The sequence below is a fragment of the Loa loa genome (assembly GCF_000183805.2).
Source record: "Loa loa unplaced genomic scaffold supercont3.102, whole genome shotgun sequence".
Classification (NCBI taxonomy): Eukaryota; Metazoa; Nematoda; class Chromadorea; order Rhabditida; family Onchocercidae; genus Loa; species Loa loa.
In genome coordinates, this window is record NW_018108282.1 from 10,623 (window position 1) to 32,718 (window position 22,096).

A 22,096-nucleotide genomic window follows, 5' to 3' on the forward strand; every position below is an offset into this window, starting at 1 on the left:
GTGTATGTATGTATGTATGTATGTATGTATGTATGTATGTATGTATGTATGTATGTATGTATTATGTATATGTATTGTTATGTGTGTGTGTGTGTGTGTGTGTGTGTGTGTGTGTGTGTGTGTGTGTATGTGCCTATGTGTTTCTGTTCAGTGTCTGTGTGTTGAGTGCACCGGTCTTAAAAAGGAATTTCGCTCATTTCTGTATTATTTCTTTTCATTCTTTTACATTTCAATTTGTTCTTATCAAATTCATGTTGAGAATCAGTATTCATATTTATTGGTCATTTTGCACGTCAATAAGTGAATGTGTAACAAATCAATCAGTAAGGAAAAATCGCAGATAGCTACCTATAGCTTAAGTGTTATTGTTCATGATAAAGTTTTATAGGTTGAATCATGAGCTACACTTACTATATCATGTATTGGGTTAGAAACTGTTGAGTGCTGAAGATGATGCACTTTAACGAGATGGTACATTTCAGTCGAAGCAACTTTAACGGTTGCTTGCTTTATGGCGAATTTCCGTCCCCTTTGATTTTGGTTGAAGCAGGATAAAAGTAATTACGGAAAGGACAAACTTTTTTCCAGCACTGATTGATGGAGAGAAATTCTAAGAACAATGAGATTTTTTATAAATTAATTAAAATATTTGTAACTTTGATTATAATATTTTGTGAATTCAAATTCAGATAGACAAAAAGTAATGAAGATAACCGGATAGATTAATTCTGAAGTTTCTGAAATTCTCTCAGATTCAAGATTCTTCAATGAAAGGACTTTTTTTTGGTGTAAAACAAAGGACCGAGAAAAGCATCATCGCGAAGGATGATGATTTTATACTTGTTGTTGCGAGTGATGCACACATGTTGGAAAAAGAGAATTGATTATAAGGTGTGGTGTTGAATGCCATCATTACGATAGGAATGCGCGAAAAAGGAATGTCTCCGTTTATTTTAAAACAAAAACAGGTTTCAGCCCTGCTCCGCTCACCCTTCTTCGAAGATTCCAGCAGAATTACTCTTATGGGCTCCTGTAGGCAAGAAATTCTTACATACCTGAAAAATCGACTCAAGCAAATACAAGCACGCGTCCGAAATGCATCATGTTTCGCGAAAACCATGAGCTATTTGTGACGACAATTAAATAATTGTTTCATTCCTCGACCTTTCGCTTTATCTCCTTTCAGAATCGTCCAATTTAAATACACTGTTCTGTTAAATAAACTGGACCTTGGAATAGTTTAATTATTTTATACAGTGATCTCATTGAATCTTCCATGGTACATCCGATCTGATATATCCTGCTAGTTCGCCAATCTAAACTGGCAGTATCCACCAGGTGTAACATATTCATTAGAGACGGGGAAAGTCCCTTAGCATCGATTCTTCTAGCTTTTCGTTACGCGTACTGTTTCTAGTCTTTTATTATTTGAAACATTTGTTGTTTGATAGTATTTTACTTCAACGATATCAATGCATATAAGAAAATATTGTGTTGCCGGACGAATTAGATTATTAGCCACCATCGAAAGTTAATTTCATCCTGTTTCATTTTACTAAAAGACAAGATCTTATAACTAACTAATCTCTCCAGACGACCATTTTGAAGGTCGACACCGTAGGAGACTTCATTGCTTTTAGTTCTACTTTGAAACAAAAGTGGAAATTGGGATGGGAAATGAGAAGATTGAACATCTTGGTTAACTGATCTAAATTAACAAATTATCAGAAAGTTTAAAATTCACTTCCTCAAGCCACTTCTATAATCATGGCATATCTTTGATGAATTCATTGGCCTTCATCCTACCCTAATAGAAATCATTTTATTAAACTATCTTTCACATTTCCGCGAACAAATAAAGACAACCGATCATTTCTTTCTTGCTGCGCTTACATTGTATTTGAAATACATTCGAGAAAAAAAAAAAAGAAAAAATCGCAGGACGATTTTAAATGTGCTGCACATTACGCAGTTCGCAGAAATCATCATCATCTCTGCCATTTTTTGCTTTCATTATTAATGGTGAGCGCACAAATAGCTATTATGAAAAGCTTGTACGGATACAGTTATGTACATCCCGTTTTACAGCAGATGTTTCTGGGAACACCTATTTTTTCATAAGAAATCCCACTATAACAAATTAGGCAAGGTTAATACTATTCTGGTATTCTTTCTGTATTTCTGAGCTATATTTGAATAGAAAATTAATATGATACTATCAAATTTTTCTTTTCAGTAGTAATATGGGGTAATACATCGAGTATGCATATAGCATAGTGAGCTCCATAGAAGCATAATAAAAGGTACTGGTCAATTCCATGAATGAAAGATCTTTTTTTACTTATAAATAAAATATAGCACAATAGACATTTTAAAGTTGTAAAGGGCGATGGCTACAGAAACAGTTAAATAAGGTCATCATGAATCGAAAAAGTATGGAAAAACCAACCAGAAGAAAACTAAGTGTTCTGTGTGTTGTACTACCTTGAGTATCATATCATCAAAAAATGGTATTAATCTCTTTTGCAATGACTACGTACAAGCATTTTGTTCTTTGATGTTTGAAATTTATATGATTGCTGGAATATTAATGGTTTCTGATTTCTTTGTATGTGTATTACTATACAATAACAGTGATGTCTATGATTTTGATAGACAGCATCTTAAATACTATCTTCATACTTGAAACATGTCAAATCAAATAGTTTTATGTGTTTCATCTCTTAACGGTTTTCTTTCTTTCTTTTTTTCTTTATTTATAACAGAATATTATAAACAGCGTTCCAAATTTCAGCAATCGTAATTTATTTTTCAAACGAAAATCTTAGCTTATTATCAAATACAAAACCTGTTGATTACAACAATGATGCGCCTTTCTGAGAGTTCAAACTACTGATAATAATGTATCCTGCGATATTTCTGATAACAGTGTTAGTAGCACGGGTGAATGCTATTGTGCCTACTCATAGTAGTGGTAAAGGATTACGACCTTGGCTCCAAAGTAAGTTCACTACCTATTTTCATGTTTAACCTAACAAAATTACTGCGCTTGTACCGTAACATATCAGTCCCTAAAAACCATTGACAGTAGCAGTGGTTAAAAAAAGTCCCTTATTATCAGTAAGAAAAAACGAACGTTATGTTCCGCTTCGTTCATCTCAATGTAGATTGCTGTCAGCGAGTGAAAATCCGTGATAATTTTGATCAGCTTGATTTAGTTTCTTACATCCCCTTGTTGGCAAAATCCTTTCTCCAATCCATTCTGTTCCACTATGATCTGATAAGAACCTGGCTAACTCTTCACTTCTCTCGTATGATATCGATCATCTAACAGTATACTAACGAGTGAGAGGAGAAAAAGCAATGGACAGTTGTTACTTATCTCAGAAATTAACCTCTGAATTGTTTTGCCTTTCAAAAAAAGGGATAAATGAGCGATACAGGTACTGCATGACCTGTTTGCTATCTCATGCAAGCTGTACGCCCCAATCTTCATGATTCCTTGGATGTCAGCTGAGAAAACATGCTAGATTCTGAAAAGAATATAACTCCCAGAGCCATATTTTCTCTGGAGTAAGCCAGGTAATAATATCACCTGCTCCCGAGTACTTCGTTCACTACTAAGAAGTCGTGAACTGTGCCAAGAGGGAAGCGATGTAATGTTATTATTGATACAATCGTTGATTATAGAGGCTTTAGTGCTGCTAAGTGAAGGGAATTCATCTTCAAACAAAGGCGTCGACATGACGAGCTGACGAGAGCTAATATCTCATTGTTTCGAAATTTAGAATTGTGTCAACCGTAATCTTCTTTTAGCCGGCCCACCTCGATTCAAGCAAAATCAAAGAGTTGTTCATGAGGTATTCCTAAACGATAAAGCAATATTCAAGTGCACCGCGTTAGCAAGACCAGCCCCAAAAGTTTGTTTCCTATTAATCATCTGCAAAATTTGTAACTGATCATCCATCAAATTTTGCAAATGTCTTAGAGCAGATAAGCTAATGAATGTTGGTCAAACTCTCTTGTTGGTCAACGAAGATCAAAAATAGTCTGAATAACCGATAAATCACTAGATTGAGAATGGAAAACGGACGAATCACTAGTCCGCAGAGTGAGAATAGCAACATTGTGATTTGGCGTGCAGGCATATTACAAGCAAGGAGGAGCCAGATAGAATAATTGAACGGTCCTAATGACTTTAGCACTATTAATTCAAGCTTATTTCTGACTTGCCCTTTTCTCTAAAAACTGATGAATTTCTAATTTCAGATCCATTGGTTTAGAAATGGAGAATTTTTGGACCACACAACTTATGCAAACAATGAGCGCCTTCGTGAAAATAAAAAACATTTTTCCTTGGAAATAAGAAGAGTGGAAGTTAGCGATCAGGTTAAATTTTAAACGGATTACTGTTTCATTCCCATCAGGGCATCTGCATTCTTTACAAGCCAATTCTGTATTTGCAGGGCTCCTGGGCATGCAAAGTATGGAATCAAGCCGGCTCTATATTTCGTAATTTTACTCTAGAAATTATTGGTGAGCTTAGAAATGGTTATTTATGTGTACAGGTGTATACAATGATTTTAATAGATGATACGAATTAAACTGACTGATACATCCGTAAACTGCATGAAATAACTTTGCCCCCTATTGGAAAGATTTCTTTTGATGTTCGACGCATACTTCGAAATAGAAGAGACAAGGAATTTTTTGGGAATACGTTTGGTAAAGTCGAATTATCTTTATGCATCATCAGTATGAGTTATCTGTTGGATTTCTAAAACTGCATGTTAATGAGCTACAGGAGTGCTTCAACGCATGCAAAACTTGAAGATTTATCCAAAATTCCCAAAGTAAAAAAATCGCTAATAAATCCCTGTGTGGTTTTTTTTTCTTTTTTTTTGTTTATATTGCATGAATTTGATGGGTGCTGTGGCATGTGTTTGGTATTGTTGCAGATTTCTGTGATTATTTCCTCATGCATGAATTTCCGGCTGAACATGTTCCGGAAAAGTGTATCTGCTTGTGGTACCTTACGGGCGAGTATCGAAAGAACGGCATCAATTGGACTGAGATTAACGATGAGCGCTGTGATGCTTTCAAAAAATATGCATCCAAAATTCGGAAACCGTTGGGGAAGAAAATATGTGAGAATGGTGCCTGCGGGAGTGAGTTGTCGGGAGTGGATACGCATGAAGTTTTGCAAGGAGTTGGATTGCATGAAGCAATGCCCAGTGATATAATGCATGATCAGCAACAGCAACCCAATGGCTTACAGGCGGCAGCTCTTTTGTCCGGTAAGCATGCTTCATTGAGCACTGTTTAAAAATTGTTCATTTTTATCTAAATTTTCAGATCCGGTAAAATTACTCGACTGGCTGGTGGCAAATAATTGGGTGGATGTGAGTCATTTGTTATCGAACCTGTTAACACGACAAAAAATTACCGCCATTAAGCCAGCACTGAGTGACTGGAATACTTTAGATACTGCTGAGAAACGTCTTCGGGCACGAACACTACTCCAACAAGAAATTCCAGAAATCAGTACAAGCATCACAACTAATGGTATTCAAGATGTTGATTCAGAAAGTAAGGATGTTGATATTTTAATGAACAGCAATGACAGCTCCTCCAGTGAAACAGATGAGAAGATCCCGGAAAAGTTAGACTTCTTAATGCATGATCAACCGCGTCTGGATGAATCCGATGAAGCACATGTTCCTGATATTGCACCGAGAATCCATGCTCCGGTCATAACAATGACTACATCTGCAACGGGCACAACAAAAATAGCCTTCCTACATGCAGCAAATTCATTGACTGCACGCACTACTACGCGACGCATTTTCCCTCTCCAGAAAGGTTTTCGTTTAAATGATTAATTTTTTGCCCTAACTGAACGGGCACTGTGGACAACATATTCATCTGCTTATCCTAATTTTATAGGATCTGCTTTTTGGAATTGGCTTTCGAGTTTTCAGTTTTAGCAATAATTTACTGCCATTTGACGTGTCACTGCTACTGGTTTAATTTGAGGCATTTTCCTTTTACCGTTAGTTTCCAGCTTGGTCGTTTATCTTTGATCTTACTGGATTTGTCACATCGTTCAAAATGTTCATTTGCCGACATTTTATAAATGAAAATAGAACATAGAATAGCATTTCGGCTTTTTTTCTTTAATTGTATTTTACGAATACACGGTGAAGTTTTAGTGCCTCCGTACTTCAAAGTGCGTGATGAAGATGCTGACACGTCAGTGATAACGCCTTCTGGAAGAACGATTAAACTGCAATGCAAAGCTGGAGGACAACCAGAACCGCAGGTAGTACACAATTTCACAATTGTTGTCGTCTTTAGGTCTAATTTTAGATCCTTTGTTGTCACTGTTATTCGCACTGTTAAAAGGTGAAGCAAGATAAATTTTACTTTAGGTTATCTGGTTCAATAATAACAAGAAAGTGATCACTACGGAAGTTCGAAGGCCAGTAGGGACCGAGTTTCGTCTACGGAAGAATACATTGGAGATAGAAGATGTTGCAGAATCAGATTCAGGTGACTATACATGTGAGGTGAGTTATTTGACTCTTTCAATGTAAAATACATGGAATTTTAATACAAAGAAGTTTATGAGTTTTAATCAAGCTGTAATTGAAAGTACCCAAATAGTTGGGATGTTCAGTTCATTTATAAGCCATTTTTGTGCTGATGTTTAGGTTGATTTCAATCTCATAATTTTGAAATTCCACTTTTTTATAGTGGTTTTTTAAAAGTTAACCGTTATCCGAAAAAAAAGTTAACCGTTATGCGATGCTAGATGGAAGGGTGAAAAAAAGTGATGTATTTTTAACTCGGTTATCTTTCTGAGGATAGTAAGAAAGAGTTAAGTGCTAATACAGTTAATAAAAATTCATTTCGCTAACTGAAGTTCGAGACTTTTAAAAGCTATCACGGTGATAGACTAATAAAGAAGTAATGTTTCGAGCTCTTCTGAAAGGTTAGAAGATTTTCAGCTCCAGCATGAAGTTTTAAGAAAAGTAATTTTCTTCTAGAAATATTTCTAGTGATCAGTGATTGGAGTTCTTGTGACAGTTTTATTGGAAAAGAGATTTATATACAGTATAAATATATATATAACAAGGTAACAACAGATAAAAGTGTTGTTAATACAGGCATTCAATTCGGCGGGTTCAGTAACGCGAACTTTCAAACTGAGGGTCGTTGATCGGATGCGTTCAAAACCGATCATCGTCCCAAATATTCTCCTAAATCAAACCGTTGATGCTAACAGTACAGTTAATTTCACTTGTAAAGTGAGTAAAGTCTTTAACTTTCTTTTCCTCTGATAAATATTTTAATGTGGGAATAAAAATTAGAAGTCACGTTTCGATTGAAAACAAAAATTGAATCTTATGAAAAAAGTCAAAAAATCGTTCGTTTGCGGTCATTTTCAAATTCTAAAATTTGTTGCGGAAAATTCTTTGGTTTGCAGGTGATATCAGATCTGACACCACACATCGTTTGGATACGTATTGAAATGACCAATAATTCCATTTATTACTGGAATGAAACGGATCGTAAATATGTTTTCCGATATACTGATATGCAATCGGTGGAGGTTGTTTAATCATGTTTTTTCAAACCCTAATTGATGTTTTTATTTTCCTTCATACGTTGATTTTCCTACATTAACGTTTTGATGAAGCCACATCTTCAAGTTTTTATTTAATTTCATTTTCTTTTCTCTTTCTATCTGTTCTCTTCCTCATCTTATGTTTCTCCCTCTGAAATCTCCCTCAGGTGTCCTGTTGTGCTTCTTCAGAATGCAATTGTAACGAAAACATCGCAAGATTCATCAACATTGACAATAGTGAATGTAACTGTGGCCGATCAAGGGATGTATGCATGTGTATCAGGCAATCATCTTGGCCATGTAAGTCTGCCACACAAGTTTCCCTGTGAACCGAAAAAAGAATGTTATAGGAGAACGACTTAGTTCAGTAGCGAACCAAATATTCATTTATATGTAAATTAAAATCGATTTAAGGCAATAGCAAATGCAACCTTAACAGTGAACGAATTCCATGCGATGACGCTTGCAACAGGAAATCCAGATACGAAATGGTCTCGTCCATCTGCTGTGGCTGTCGTATTTCTTCTCATTTTACTCATTTTCATAGTGGCTATTACTCTATTTTACATACTTTGCATCCGAAAACGCTCAAAAGCACAAATAGCTGAAATGGAGCAATTCATTGGTCCAGTAAAGAAACGGGTGATTTTCTTCTTCCCATCCTCCTCTTTATTTTTTTATTTACTTTCACTGAAAACATGCCTGCTATCAACTTGAATGAGTTTGTTCTTACAGTCAGCCTGATTTTTACTAACTAGTTTCATCTTTCACAAAAGGATAAAATGGAGAGTTTTCAGGTCATTGTTACAAAACGGCCTGTTGATCCAGAAAACGATGGTTGGTCCGATATGCCATCGACTTATCAAATTCATGTAGAACCAATCGCAACATCTGGAACCAGGAGACCACGACTTTCGAGCGACCTAACTTTTCTGTCGGATTATGAAATTCCACCTGATCCAGCTTGGGAGATCGAAAGATCCAGGTTGTAATTTATACATATTCCACGATTTTTTTTAATCAGGAACTTCTGGATCTAAACTTTCAACCTTCATCTTAAAGTTGCTTTTAAGATTACATTTTGTGGAGATGTTGGGTGAAGGGGCATTTGGAGAAGTTTGGAAAGCAATACTAAGGGTTCCAATAATGCGGACAACTACAAATCAAGGAGATATACGAGAGGAGGAGGTCTGTGGTGCTTTGATACTTTATAATTCCTAATTTTGTTTAAATGTTTTGCCGGAGTTTTCCATTGAGATAAAATTCATTATATGTGTTTCAAGTGCCTTAAATTGTAGGTAGCCGTCAAAAAATTGAAAGCATCGGCTCATGAAAAAGAATTAATTGATTTGGTAAGTGAAATGGAAACGTTTAAAATAATTGGTCATCATGAAAATTTGCTACGATTGATTGGATGTTGCACTGGTACTGGTCCGTTGTATGTTATCGTGGAGTTGTGCAAACATGGAAATTTGAGGTGAATTGCTTTTGTTACGTAACTGCTGCCAAGTTGTGCCGAATGTTTAGAATGACAAGTAGATCATAACTGATATTTAGAATTGTTTTCATCTGATTATCAGTAACAGTATTACAATGCAATGCAGGGATTTTCTGAGAGCTCATCGCCCTCGGGATGCAGATAGTGGATCTCAGGTTCCTGAAGCTACAAATTTTGGAGCTGGTGTTGGCGGTAGCAGCGATCATTATTTAGAACCGCGAAAGTTGCAAAGGAAATTAACCGTTGTATCAACACACGACGAGCCAATGCTTATCAAGCATTTGACACAAAGACATCTTGTACAATTTGCTTGGCAAGTGGCGAAAGGAATGGAGTTCATGGCCAGTCGAAAGGTTTTATGTTCTTGTTTTTTTTCAATAACCCATGTTAATTAATTATATCATTTTAAACAATTTAGCACTCCCTCAAAAATCTCATACCAATGAGAAACTGGTTACAGATAATTCATCGCGATTTGGCTGCGCGAAATGTTCTGGTCGCAGATGGTTTTGTAATGAAAATATCAGACTTTGGTCTATCCCGAGATGTCCATTACAATGATTATTATCGGAAGAAAGGAAATGGTCGATTACCGATAAAATGGATGGCATTAGAAGCACTAGATTCTCATGTCTACACAATCTACAGTGACGTGTAGAGTCTCTCTATTCAGCTCTTTTTTATATCAGTTTTATCAATTATCAGTTACTAATTCGATTTATAAGCGATGATCAGAACCAATTCATACCACACGTTTTCTTTTTTCCAGTTGGTCATTTGGAATATTACTTTGGGAAATAATGACTCTTGGCGGCACGCCTTACCCGTCTATTGCAATGCAACAACTGTATTCATGTTTGAAAGAGGGATATCGAATGGAAGCACCGGATAATTGCCCTGAGGAGGTTTACGATGTTATGGTTGCCTGTTGGCAGGTATTTTTCATCTATAATATATTTATTTGTTGTTATTACGACATATTGTATTTATCTAATGTTATTGTCGAGGTGAATCTTTCAGGAAAAACCAGAAAATCGTCCAAGTTTCGACACCTTGGTTGATTATTTCGACTGGATGCTTACTCAGTCAGCTCGTGATCACGAGGTTATAGACTATATTATAACTGTATTATAAGTCGAGATTGTCTCTTCACTTAAAATTCTAATATTATATGTAATTCAAGCTATCTCTACAGAAATATCTGGAAGTGCAGTCGATAGCAAGTGATGGAAGTGAGGAAGTCAGAAATATCGCACCACCTCCACCTCCACCTTTACGTATAACGGAAAGTCCATCAAGACACAGGAAAGCACGACCATTATCAGAACCTGTTATAAGTCCGAGTGAAGTAAATCTCAAATATTTGCGGTTTTTTTGAATTGAAATCAATGGACCGGAGAATCATCCAAGTTTCAACACTTTAGTTGTCTATTTCCTTTTTACGTAGTCGTGCTCTTTCCCCTACCAATTCGGTGTAAAACTCGTGATATATGAGAGGAGCGATTTCGATGGAAATTGTCTATGATGAAATGTTTTTTACCGAAAATTGAAGATGGTCTTTTCTAAATCATGAAGAGGCTGACAATTGCTGAACATGGCAAAATGGTTTACTGACTGGCACTATGTGCCAGTTGCGTAAGCGGGTGATTTACCGAATTAAGTCATCAGGCTAGAGAATAAACTGCAATAAATTAGCGCACAAACTTGGTGATATTGTATTCTTTGTTTCTGAATCTTTTTTCAGCTTTTCTTCTTTTTATTCTAATGAATCCATCCGTGTCCATGCTGCATTAGAAGTTAATTTGGTCAATTGTTAATCAACAGTTTTTTTACAGCCTGTGGTCGATCCTGATTCAGATTCTGAATTTGATAATGACTCCCATCCTTTGTTGTCGGGCGAAAAAGCTGTTTTGTATGAGAAGCAAAGTCGATCCGGTGTGTATCATGCATTTATTAGAAGATGTCCTGCAATTCCAGTAGCGAATACGTCGTAAGTTGTGGGATGAAAAGTTTCGCCATTGTTGTGTTTTACCATTAATAGTTTTTCGTGTAGTAAGCCTGATGACATTTCTTCCAAAATCTTTTGTCCTTGAAGGTGTGTAGAAAGTAATTAAATTCAGAAATTCATGCTTCGGAATCTCTGAATGCTTCTCACAATTTTTACAAGTACAAGTGACAACAAGTGACTTAATGCCAAGTGATTACAAGTGACTTAATGCCGACTTAATGCAACAAGTGACTTAATGCCAGGATTTGCAGACAAATCCGTTTCAGGCCCTTCAATGAACTTAACTTGAATAGTACGGCGACAGTGTCAATAGATAGTGCGATCGGTTCACCTTTATGGTCAACTGGAGCAACATCAGCGTTGTTGGATTCAGATGCCAATGAGAAGGGTGATTCACCAATGTCCTACAAGAAACGTCGATTAAGTAATGGGCCATGCAGCTATTCAGATGCTGGGAAAAAAAATGAAATTATTGGAGAAGAAGATGGCACAAAAGATTTCATTTGTAACAGTGGCTTACTGAATCAACAGTATGTAAATGTTGATGGTGGACAGGCAGCTTCTACTGAAAACGGTAACATAACTTGCTTTCCTTCTTGATCATTCTCGATCTAATCATGTGGTTCAAGATGGGACTTGTGTTAATGGGCAAAATGGACGACTAATTTATTGCAGTCTTACATTTTCTTTTTGATCATTGCCATTTATTGCAAAATTTACCCGTTATTTAGGTAAATTGCGAAGTACAAAGTTTCCTTTCCCGCCACTAAGACATACTCGCTTTTCCGACTCGACTGCTTATGAAGCGGATTCAATCCATATGGATAGTATAGGGAAACCAGCACTTGAAGGATCCGCATCGGCATTCACTGTCAATGAAGCAAGCACGTTAGTTTGTCACTGCTTCAAGACTAAAAGTTTTGTTGGAAATTTTTCACTTTCGATTCCTGTCTAATACTTGGCAATTTAGCCATCGTGAGAAAAAACGACGGTATCCTCGAAGGAGAGAATATGCTTTCATCAACTTTTTTTGTTCTTATATAGTGAAATGGATAATTCGATTTCGGATTTGAAGAAAATTAATAATCTTTTCTATACATTTGCGTAGAAGAATTTTTATTTAGCGTTTCAAAACGTCCAAAATTTTTTCAGTTTACTAACAGAGGTGAGTAAGGAAAACCCGAATGAAACCTCGGTATCGAAGTCAAACAGCAGTAACCAGCAACGAAGATTTTCGATCGAATCAAGTTCAAGTGGACGTGGTGGCTCCTCGGGGATGTCTAGTGCAGAAGGTTTGGGTGGTGTTGTCGAATTCTGTCAAATTGGATACAGTGGAGGAAAAACAACTCTTTATGAACTGTATTCGCAACAACAGCAACAACCAGAAAGGAAAATTCCGTTTCCCATTTTAGAAGTTGACAAATAATCAATCTGTGGCTGAAATCATTTCGAAGCGTCTCGCTTGGAAATTCTTACTGTTTGTTGAATGATGTTGATGTCCGCACATTGTTCACCTCACTTCGTTTTTGTTGTACAGTGTTATGCCAGTTCACTTGACAGACCTGTTTCATATGGATATCACTTCTAATCACTTATTCGTAATCTTAGTGCCTCATATCGATGGACCTGCCAATGGATAGTTTTCTGCTCTTAGTAGTATTGTTCACAAGAATTTTTTTCTTCAAGTTGATATAGATTTGGAAAATTTGTAGCTGTGTTAGCCCACTGCGTCATTTTCGCTCAATGAAGTCTTCTGACATGTGAATTATTACTTATTAGTATGAGGTATGATTTTTCCGCGTGACTATTTTCTATATTTTAATATTTTGTCATTTGTTTATGATAGGTGTATGCGTTCTCATTGCATATTTCTGCCCTTTTTCTTATGGCGATACTCAAGTTGATTACTGATTGATCGACAGAGATAGAGGAAATAGATGGTATTTCGTTTATTAGTATCCAGATAATATTTATGTGATTCTGATGGTTACCGACAATGAACTGTATAACTGTTGTGATTACTAAGGGTGAGAACGAAGTAAAACTTCTTTGCGGAATTGGCTTTAATTTAACTCGTTTAAGTTTACATTTTCTATTTTTTCTTCATTTGAAATCCTTCATCTTCGAGTACCACTCTGGGTAAAACTTTCTAAGTGTTTCAATGCAAAATAAATTTCTGAGAATATTATTGATAAATACTGTTGATTTTTAATGAAATTTCCAATGAAAATACGGTCGGAACTTTTTTGGATGCAATAAAAGAGCTGTCAGTCACACGTATAAGAAAGAAGGCGAACATGATATACGTTATTCTTTAACGCCCATGCTTTTAAGATTTTGATCAATGGTATGTGCGACTGCCAAGCTGAAAATCAAATCAACATTTTTGGTATCGGTTGCCGTTGTCACAAAAGCGGAGTATTTTTGTTTGTTTGATATGCATCGCTGGAATTGATTTTCCAAAAATTTCGTACAATCCTCTACTGAATTATCACCTACAAAAAAACATTATGCAAATTTGAATAAACGATATGTGGATATGGGTTATTTACGATCACCTGGCCCCTTTTCTTTCTTCAGTTTCATTGACCATATCAATAAAATTTAATTCGTAGGTTAGCATGCCATCACCTTAATATCCTTTCTGTATTTTTTTTTCGAAAGAATGCTATAATGTCTTTCAAGAGGTTAATAATCTAACATATTAGAAACTTAACTGGAGAAAAAAAAATTATGGTAGCATTTAAAAGACTCAGAAACCGCTGTTTTATTTCATTTTCTTAAATCAATTCATTGCAATGATAACTTCATATCTATTAATATGTCAAACATTTCAAAATAATTTGGATCCCCATGGGATGTTATTGGTATACTCCAGCTTTCGCAAGAAAAAAAAAAAGAAAACTGACCACTGTATTCTGGCCAACACTTTTTTAGCGAGGAGTATCTAATCTTTTCTTGGAAGATATCATATTTGTTCAAGAACAAAACAATAGACGAATTCTTGAAATAGTCGCTTCGTGCAATCGTTTTAAATATTCGATAGCTTTGCATCATACAATTCTATATTTAAAAAATAAAATTAGTCTTTTTGCTACAATAAAAAAAGATTAAGCTTCTTTTAAAGATAAAATAAGATGCATGTTCTACGAACAGGGATGAGCAATGGTTATAATTAAGTATATCTAAAACTTCTGATCAAAATGATTTGTGCAGTAAATTTGGGAACTTTTTGTCAATTTTCATCCACGAAATCTGCCACATTCAAACAATCTGACACTATTCTTCGCTGTGCGAGAGCAACAACAATTATATGCTGTCGAAGGACGATTGTATTTTCAAGAAACAGTAAACAAGCTAAAGAAGCACTAGCAATAATGGATTCAGCAAAATAATTTGATGACCGCAATTACAGTTTTTTTTAAAGCTTTCTGTTACCAGGTAATTTATCATGTACAAACGATAAATGAACCTGAGTTGCTTGCCTTATTTTCATCTTCCGGGTCGGCTTGATCAAATTCAGTCATTGCCACAACAAATAGTACCATATTCACATCATCGAAACAGTGAATCCATTTGCGCCTTTCCGAACGTTGTCCACCAACATCAATCATCCTGAAAAAATCCGATATTTTCGATATGTGAGCTAATTAGATAATTAGCAGGTAGTAAACGAAGTGAACTTGCTTATATTAAGTAAAAGGATCTGGTCATCAGCTCAAGTGATTGAATGTAAGGGGTGTTAAAAGAATTCTTCAATTGTAAGAATGAGCAAATGAACAAAATTCATACTTGAAATCGATTTTCTTGTATATAAAATTGATTTCATGTATACCCATAGTTTTGAATCGACATTGTAGAATATCCTGTGTTGTTGGAGAATAATCAGGTGAGGTGATTCTTCCGAGGCTATTCAAAAAGCTACAACATTATCTTTTAATTGTCTGCAGTACTGGAAAATATGGAAGAAAAATCAAGAAAGCCATTAGTATAAATTTTTGCATATTCTGCAATGGTTGGGGTAAACTGCAACAAACAATTTGGCATTATCAAGTAGTTGATAATTGAAACGTCTTTCGTAAACAAGTTGTATGCCATTGCTTTGCCAAATTTGTTGAATAATTTTAGTCATTTCCTGCGATATTACAATTGGAGCATTTCCCAAATCCGAATCGATATCTTCATAAAATTTCATGAATACGTTTACTTTCTCCTAAAATTGTTAAGATTTCATTATCATATGTTTATAATAAGTTAAATAAGAGATAGGATGTATATTTTTTACACTAAGTTTACAAATCTGAAAGCCCCTTACCTGAATTACACTCGTAAAAGTACAAATGAAGACCTGTATGAACTGTTCATGTACGATCCGATATGTTTCACATGCTCGAAGTATTTTTGCCATTAAATCAACGATATTTCGTAAAACTGATTGTCGATAAAGACTCTTGTCCTCCTCAGTAAAACCATTAAGGTGCAATATCCTGCTCATTTAACACTGTTCTAAGCTCATTTTCCCTAATGCATGTATGTAGTAAAAAAAAAAAACTAGGAGCGTGCTTTTGAAAACAAAAAATTTCAAATGGCGTAATGTATTCTTTCTCTTTAGGAAAGCAATAGTTCTAGGGAAATATAAAATGAAACAGCTAATGAACCTCATTTGTTTAAATATTGTCGTTTTGCCGCATTCTGAACCACCTAAAATGTAATCATTGTTAATCAAAGTTGAATCAATTGTCAGAATTCCAAACCTATTAAACAGACATAAGAGAATTATCATCATCCTTTCCATCCTGCTTTTGCTATTTCAGTGCATTTTGAAAAAGCAATCCTTTCCTCTGTTGGTTTAAAATATTATTGTTTGGGACTGTGAAAGAATTCGACATGAAGACAAGACCACTAGAGGTTGAAATATTTTCTCCTCATGCTTCAAAACTTTCCTAACAATAAGATTTTAAAAATATTCATGTTCTTCAATTTTTCCTTTTGCAGTTGTTTATCAATTTGTTTTGAAGCGGTTTTTTCTGAAAGCGTTTTTGTTACTGCAGCTGTTGAAAGTACTCTTCCTGCAGCGACAGCAGTAATTTGATGATGATTGCTTACTGCACTGCCCATCTTGGCTACTTCTGTAAGTGGAATTAATAATCCATTTTCAAACTCTCAACTGTAGTAAGCAGTTGATTCAAAGCGCAAAAAGGATCAAGAAAAAGGAGAGAATCCTATGCAGATCTATTACGACTTCTATTTACAACTGAATCAACAAACAAAAAAAAGTGTTCGCTTCAAAATACCTTTTCATGTTAGTATTAACGATTCTATGAAGTGAAGAACGATTGACATGTCAGCTGACTGAAATATTCAAATATTCATTGTAAATGTTAATACGCTGACAGCAATTTTCATAGCTGAAATGATGAATTATAACCATTGACTTGACTAATTTGCCTTATCTACCCGAAGATCATAAAGTGCACTTGCTAGACAAATTTTCCGAATATGCGTTGTGATCTTCGAACATATTAGGCAGATTAGCAGCTAAGCCTATGACCATAATTCTTCACCATAGTATCGAACTCGACGTCAGGTACTGAGACATAAATGACTAATTCATGGAAATATTTTTGAAAAAATTTAAATTAAAGTCAAATACTTTAGTTTGAAATAGAAATAGAAATTAAAAAATTAGTGATAAATCCATCCCTATGATGTACACATGTATCAAATACATGGAAATATGATGGCATAGAGATGCAGCTACACCTCTCTCATATATATGCTTCAGTTGCTAAGGCAAACGTTGAGAAAATAAATCAAGAGAATTGAGAATTTATTACATCTTATGGAGACAAATTGCTGACTGATAGAACGCATGACACTGACTAATTCAAGTTATAATCAATGAGACTTTTCCTTATGAATAACTAAAGAATGAAAAAAGCAATGCATACTTTGTTATTTGCAATTTCTAACACTTGGATGATTCTTGGGAAATTATGAAATAAATGATTTTAAAATATATCTTTAAATGCAATTGAATTCAATGAAATCTTTTTTTGTATTCAAATTTTTCCCGATTCTGACCATTTCTGTGTTTAACATCGTATTGTGAGCAATTCTTTGCTTCATTTTTCCCGGAGGACTTCATTTGTATTAACAAATACTGCAAAAGATATGCTGGTATTTGCATAAGTGGTGCATATGAACGAGAATGTGGTAAATTGTCATTCCTACAGTAAGTGTTGGGCTGCATTTTTAAATGAATAATAAACTGGTTAATTATTTAGACCAGTTAATTAAATAAATATTCATTTAAGTTGTTTGGGAATTTATTAAAGCAAGATCGAAGACTGCTGATTTTATTGCAATAGGAATATAAATGTAGAAAAATTTTACAAATTACGAAACGTTTGAAAGTGACAGGATAAAATCGTCAATTTTCACGCTCTAGTTCATCGACGTACGGCTTTATAGCAGTTCCTTGAATCCAACTTTCCGGATGAAAGCGATAACGTGGGCGACCTTTCTTATCAACTAAGAATTTTTCAAAATTCCAGATGACATCATTTGTACCGATCGGATCGTACATCAGCTCGTGACGTTTTCCAATTATTGGCACCGTTGGCGGACATCTTTCCTACAAAATAGTTCTTTTCTAAAAATAATCTTTGGATTCATGATACATGTCACCACTACTTAGCTTTTAGTAGGTGATCCTTTCTATTATGACATTTGTTTTACATATCATTTATGGAAAGCAAGATTTTTTGAAGTAATAAAATGGATTGAAATGTGAGTGGAGTCAACTTTTCAGATGTTAAAAAGAAAATCCGAAACAAAAGCGCAAAAAAACGCACTAATTAACTCATCCTTTTTTAACAACACAATGATTGGAAAATATAAAATAAAGGATTTTTCAAGAAGAATTTTAGACCTTCAAAAATTTGTAAAGCGGATGATTATTTTCACCATTAACTTCAATCTTGCCAAAAATATGCATATTTTTGTGCGGTTCCCAGCCATGTCCTGGTCTTACATATTTCAAACCATTCAACAACTCATGGTTTTCTGCTGGTTCTTGCAAGAAAAATTGGTTGCATGGAAATGCTAGAATATTGAGCGTCCCATTAGAATTATTGTCGAGTATTGGATTGAAATCTTTGTATTGTAAGGTGTATGCTGAAAATTTGTCATTTATAAAGTATAGAAATCAATAGCATGAAAGGAACCATAAAAGTCTTTTAGGATTAAGATATTTCAAGCTTAAAAAGTCAAGGCAAGAATAAAAGCTTGAGAGTGTAGACATATTCTTTTTTTTTGTCATGATTAGTCATCCCTATTCCTGCCTCTCATTCGCCTTCTTGCTTAGAGAAAATCACTTTGTCATAACATCAGTGACGTATTCAGCTTCTTTAAGTTCTGATAAAAACTGCAACTAAATTAGTTCCTGGAAAAGAAAAAAAAACATTGATATAAATAAAAAGTCACGTTGTTTGAAGCATAAATAATGTTTTATAAAAGAAGATAGGTACCACAATAAGTAGCCACATTAACAAGTAGAAGAACTTTGTTGCGGTATTCTGCCAAGCTTTTTTGTGTACCAGTTAGCGTTGGAACTTGAAAATCATATATCGTCTGATTGCTTATTTCACACCGCTTTGGCTTTAAGAATTGTTTGTCAGCTTTCATATCTAGGATAATATAGTTGAAACCATTTTGTCCTTACATAAATGAAATAACAAATAATTCTGAAGTATTTTCTTGATTAAAAAATAATTGCAGAGATTTTCGGGTAATATTTTGACATAAATATTCTTGTTTAATTCGAAGGCTTCACATAACTGACAACGTTATTATGTCTTTCCGTATCTGAACATAATCTGTTTTATACAATATAATTCTTTCAAGTCTGTATTTCATTTAGTAAAATTTCTTACCCATTTGTGTAGCAACAAGTTGCCAAAGCACCGCATGTGATAAAAATAGAAATTGTGAGAACATTTTGACAATATTTTTTTGACAGTGAAACTAAAAATTTATTTTGATGTAATACCTGTTATACATCATTCTCTCTTGGTAACGAAATTCCAAAGCAAATTTTTAGTTCTTTAAAAGCAGAAAATTTTTGATAAAAATGTTCGACAAAGTGAAGGATCATTAGATGGAATCAGAAAAGAGATATTTGTGAGATTGTATGTAACAAGATTAGATTTAAATTTAGTATCATTTAAAGGTTCGTGCTTATGAGGATTATTTCTCTTCTGCTGCTGATATTGTGTTGATAAGTTATGATATAGTTGCACAATTCTTAGATGAAGCAAAAAGGTGGAGATGAAACTTTTATCATTTACAAAAATAATTGAAAACTTGCTCAAGTTGGCTTTATTCCATTTCTTGTTTGTGTCAGTTATGAAGTTGAAAAGAAAAAGACTAAAAATCATCATTGAAAGCGTGACTTTAAATTCAAAATAAACTGAATGATTTTAAGTTACTTCTTGTTTTCAACTGCTAATGCAATGCAAATTTTACTCCATTAATAATTATTTCTTTATTAATTCTTTATTTTTATTCTATTAATAATTATCCCTTTATTAGTTTTTTATCTTTTTTATTTTTTGATGAATATTCCTTCTTCGTTTATAATCGCAATTATTAAAACAGAAGTGTTTTTCAACAGTTTGAAATTTAAAGGGCAATTTATTGGAAGATTACCGAATATCTCAAACTGTTTGGATAGACAATGTAAATAAAAAAAAAAACTGCTGTCGAATTGGAGAAGAGGTACTTCGTTGACACAGAGTTTTCCAGCAACACATGACAACATGCACTAACAATAATTTAAATCAGATCTTGAGAATAAAAACAGCAAATCAATACTAAAGAAATCAATACTAAAGTGAAAAATAATTAAACTACGATGAAATAAAGGAATGCAATTGATCCAGATGAGATAAAGTGGGCAAAACATATTCGCTAATGATGGTAATCAGTATTCCCAATAGCCACTAACTGATTCATATAAAATGTTGTGTTATTTCAAACAAAGAAAAAAGTTAAGAAAATTTGATTTTCATTTCCCTAGTCATTCTACCTAGAATTTTTAATAGATCGAAGAGTATCATGACATATAAATCTTATAGATGACATGTTAATCTTCAATGATGCAAAAATTGCTCATCTTTTTAACATTGCCCAAGTTTCTTCAAAAAACTTAATTAATTAGTAACTGTCGGAGTTTTAATGTAGTTTTAAAAATGACGAGGAAGTAGAACTTGTTATGACTGTGTTAAAATGTAAAATGTACAAATCACCGCATTTTATTCATCATTACAGTTACTATAATTGTAATTGCAAAATTAAACAGTGAATATAAATTTTGAAATTATGTAAAAGAAAGAGAAAAATGAAAGACCCGTAATATAATTCGTCATATCAAAACTGATGCTAGTTTACGTTTGCATATCTGTTTCTCTTTTTTTGTAAAGAATTGATTTTAGTAAAGATGCTGGTCCAAATCATTCATTATCATCAATATCATGTTTAATAGGTGATTGTCCATTATGCTATCCACCTACCGAAGAATAAAGTGGTATTGAATCAAACAAATTTCAAGGAACTTTGAAAGTTTTCCCGAAAATTGATAGGTATAAGCTTATGCCTAGTGAATGAGTGCAATAAGATAATTTATGCTAACTATAGGCTCCAATGATCATTTGAATATGTTCTGAGAAAACGTAATATTTTTGTATCGGTGACAATAATTGTTTATAAAAATATTAATAAAATAAGACTCTCATATATGCAGTGCATGAGAAGGGATTAATTGGTAACAGGTTGCTGATTGAAGTGAAATGACAATTTATAACATCGAAAACTTCCCAATGATCAAAAAACAAATAAAAACAAATACCAATTGTTCAACAACTAACTGGGTAAATGGCAGTATAAAGGTGAGGAATATGAAACAACATCAGATTCATATTCCTCATACAGAATCAATATCTCATTAGTGAACTGAGTGCTTCTACAAGGAGAGGAATTTGGAAACTGAATGCATTGAGAAATTTGCGAAATATTTAAGTGAAACCACTTCTGAGATCAAATATTTTAAAAAATTTTGTTCCAAAAAAAAAATGTAAAATGTATTAGGTTGGTTCTCTCATTAAAAGACACTTATGGCGAATGTCAACTTACTGGTAAAATCATTTTACAGTGTTCTTTACACTCTTAAAAGAAAGCTGTATAAAAAAAATCGGTTTTCACATTTTAAGACAAAAAAAAAACATCAGATAACATTAGAAAAAAAAAACTGGCTTTTCAATTCTTCCCATGAACATAAGGCATACAATTTGCACCAACAACTGTGGCAGACGTTGTCGATATAAAAATATAACGATTATTATCCATTAATTTCTAACTTTTTTTTAAAAAAATTTTTCTTAAAAACATAAATGTTGAAAAATACAGCGGCAGAAATAAGGAAGCTGCTCATTTTTCAAAATTTTAACATTTTCCGGGATATAAATCCGGAAAATGATAGAAAACGACAAAATAGAGAGAATGGGTGGGGAAAAGAAAAGGAGAGTAATATTTTAGATAGCAATAATAGCCCCAGGTAAATGCAGTAGTAGTAAGAGTAATAGTATTAGCAGTAAGAGTAGAAGTCAATTATTAGTACGGAGTATTGGATGAAAATTAACAGTAATAACGGTAATTACTGAAATCTATAGCATATAATTCAATCGCGTTTTTTCATCTATTTTCTGCATGTGCTGTTAGAAGTGAGATAAACAACAATGTACTGCAATAATAATAATAATAATAATAATAATAATAATAATAATAATAATAATAATAATAATAATAATAATAATAATAATAATAATAATAATAATAATAATAATAATAATAATAATAATAATAATAATAATAATAATAATAATAATAATAATAATAATAA

The 22,096-nt window shown here is 33.8% G+C and overlaps 4 protein-coding genes across 4 annotated transcripts; 1 reads left to right on the forward strand and 3 right to left on the reverse strand.

Annotated features, from left to right (window-relative positions):
- Positions 1-2,901: 2,901 nt before the first annotated feature.
- Positions 2,902-13,065, forward strand: LOAG_04978 (TK/FGFR protein kinase; the record flags this gene model as incomplete). Its single annotated transcript, XM_020446730.1, has 24 exons — positions 2,902-3,001; positions 3,817-3,920; positions 4,270-4,389; positions 4,467-4,536; positions 4,959-5,297; positions 5,485-5,862; positions 6,213-6,322; positions 6,432-6,569; positions 7,170-7,310; positions 7,490-7,615; positions 7,820-7,930; positions 8,045-8,272; positions 8,428-8,615; positions 8,704-8,818; positions 8,929-9,107; positions 9,235-9,481; positions 9,589-9,782; positions 9,898-10,063; positions 10,149-10,232; positions 10,324-10,476; positions 10,964-11,118; positions 11,403-11,710; positions 11,868-12,024; positions 12,289-13,065. 24 exons carry the CDS (start codon positions 2,902-2,904, stop codon positions 12,560-12,562), a joined length of 4,185 nt encoding a protein of 1,394 aa, XP_020302963.1. The 3' UTR covers positions 12,563-13,065.
- A 247-nt stretch (positions 13,066-13,312) lies between these two features.
- Positions 13,313-15,631, reverse strand: LOAG_04979 (guanine nucleotide-binding protein alpha-6 subunit; the record flags this gene model as incomplete). Its single annotated transcript, XM_003140516.2, has 6 exons — positions 13,313-13,631; positions 14,046-14,199; positions 14,622-14,751; positions 14,929-15,057; positions 15,174-15,349; positions 15,485-15,631. The coding sequence occupies 6 exons, from the start codon at positions 15,629-15,631 to the stop codon at positions 13,444-13,446; spliced, it is 924 nt and encodes a 307-aa protein (XP_003140564.1). The 3' UTR covers positions 13,313-13,443.
- Positions 15,632-16,068: 437 nt separating this feature from the next.
- Positions 16,069-17,389, reverse strand: LOAG_04980 (hypothetical protein; the record flags this gene model as incomplete). The annotated part of the gene is made up of 2 exons (XM_003140517.1): positions 16,069-16,265; positions 17,221-17,389. 2 exons carry the CDS (start codon positions 17,387-17,389, stop codon positions 16,069-16,071), a joined length of 366 nt encoding a protein of 121 aa, XP_003140565.1.
- Positions 17,390-17,457: 68 nt separating this feature from the next.
- LOAG_04981 (cuticular glutathione peroxidase) lies at positions 17,458-19,173 on the reverse strand. Its single transcript, XM_020446731.1, has 4 exons — positions 19,074-19,173; positions 18,669-18,827; positions 18,071-18,315; positions 17,458-17,773 (listed from the first exon to the last, which is right to left on the reverse strand). Exons 1-4 carry the CDS (start codon positions 19,135-19,137, stop codon positions 17,570-17,572), a joined length of 672 nt encoding a protein of 223 aa, XP_020302964.1. The 5' UTR covers positions 19,138-19,173; the 3' UTR covers positions 17,458-17,569.
- Between the last annotated feature and the right edge of the window lie 2,923 nt (positions 19,174-22,096).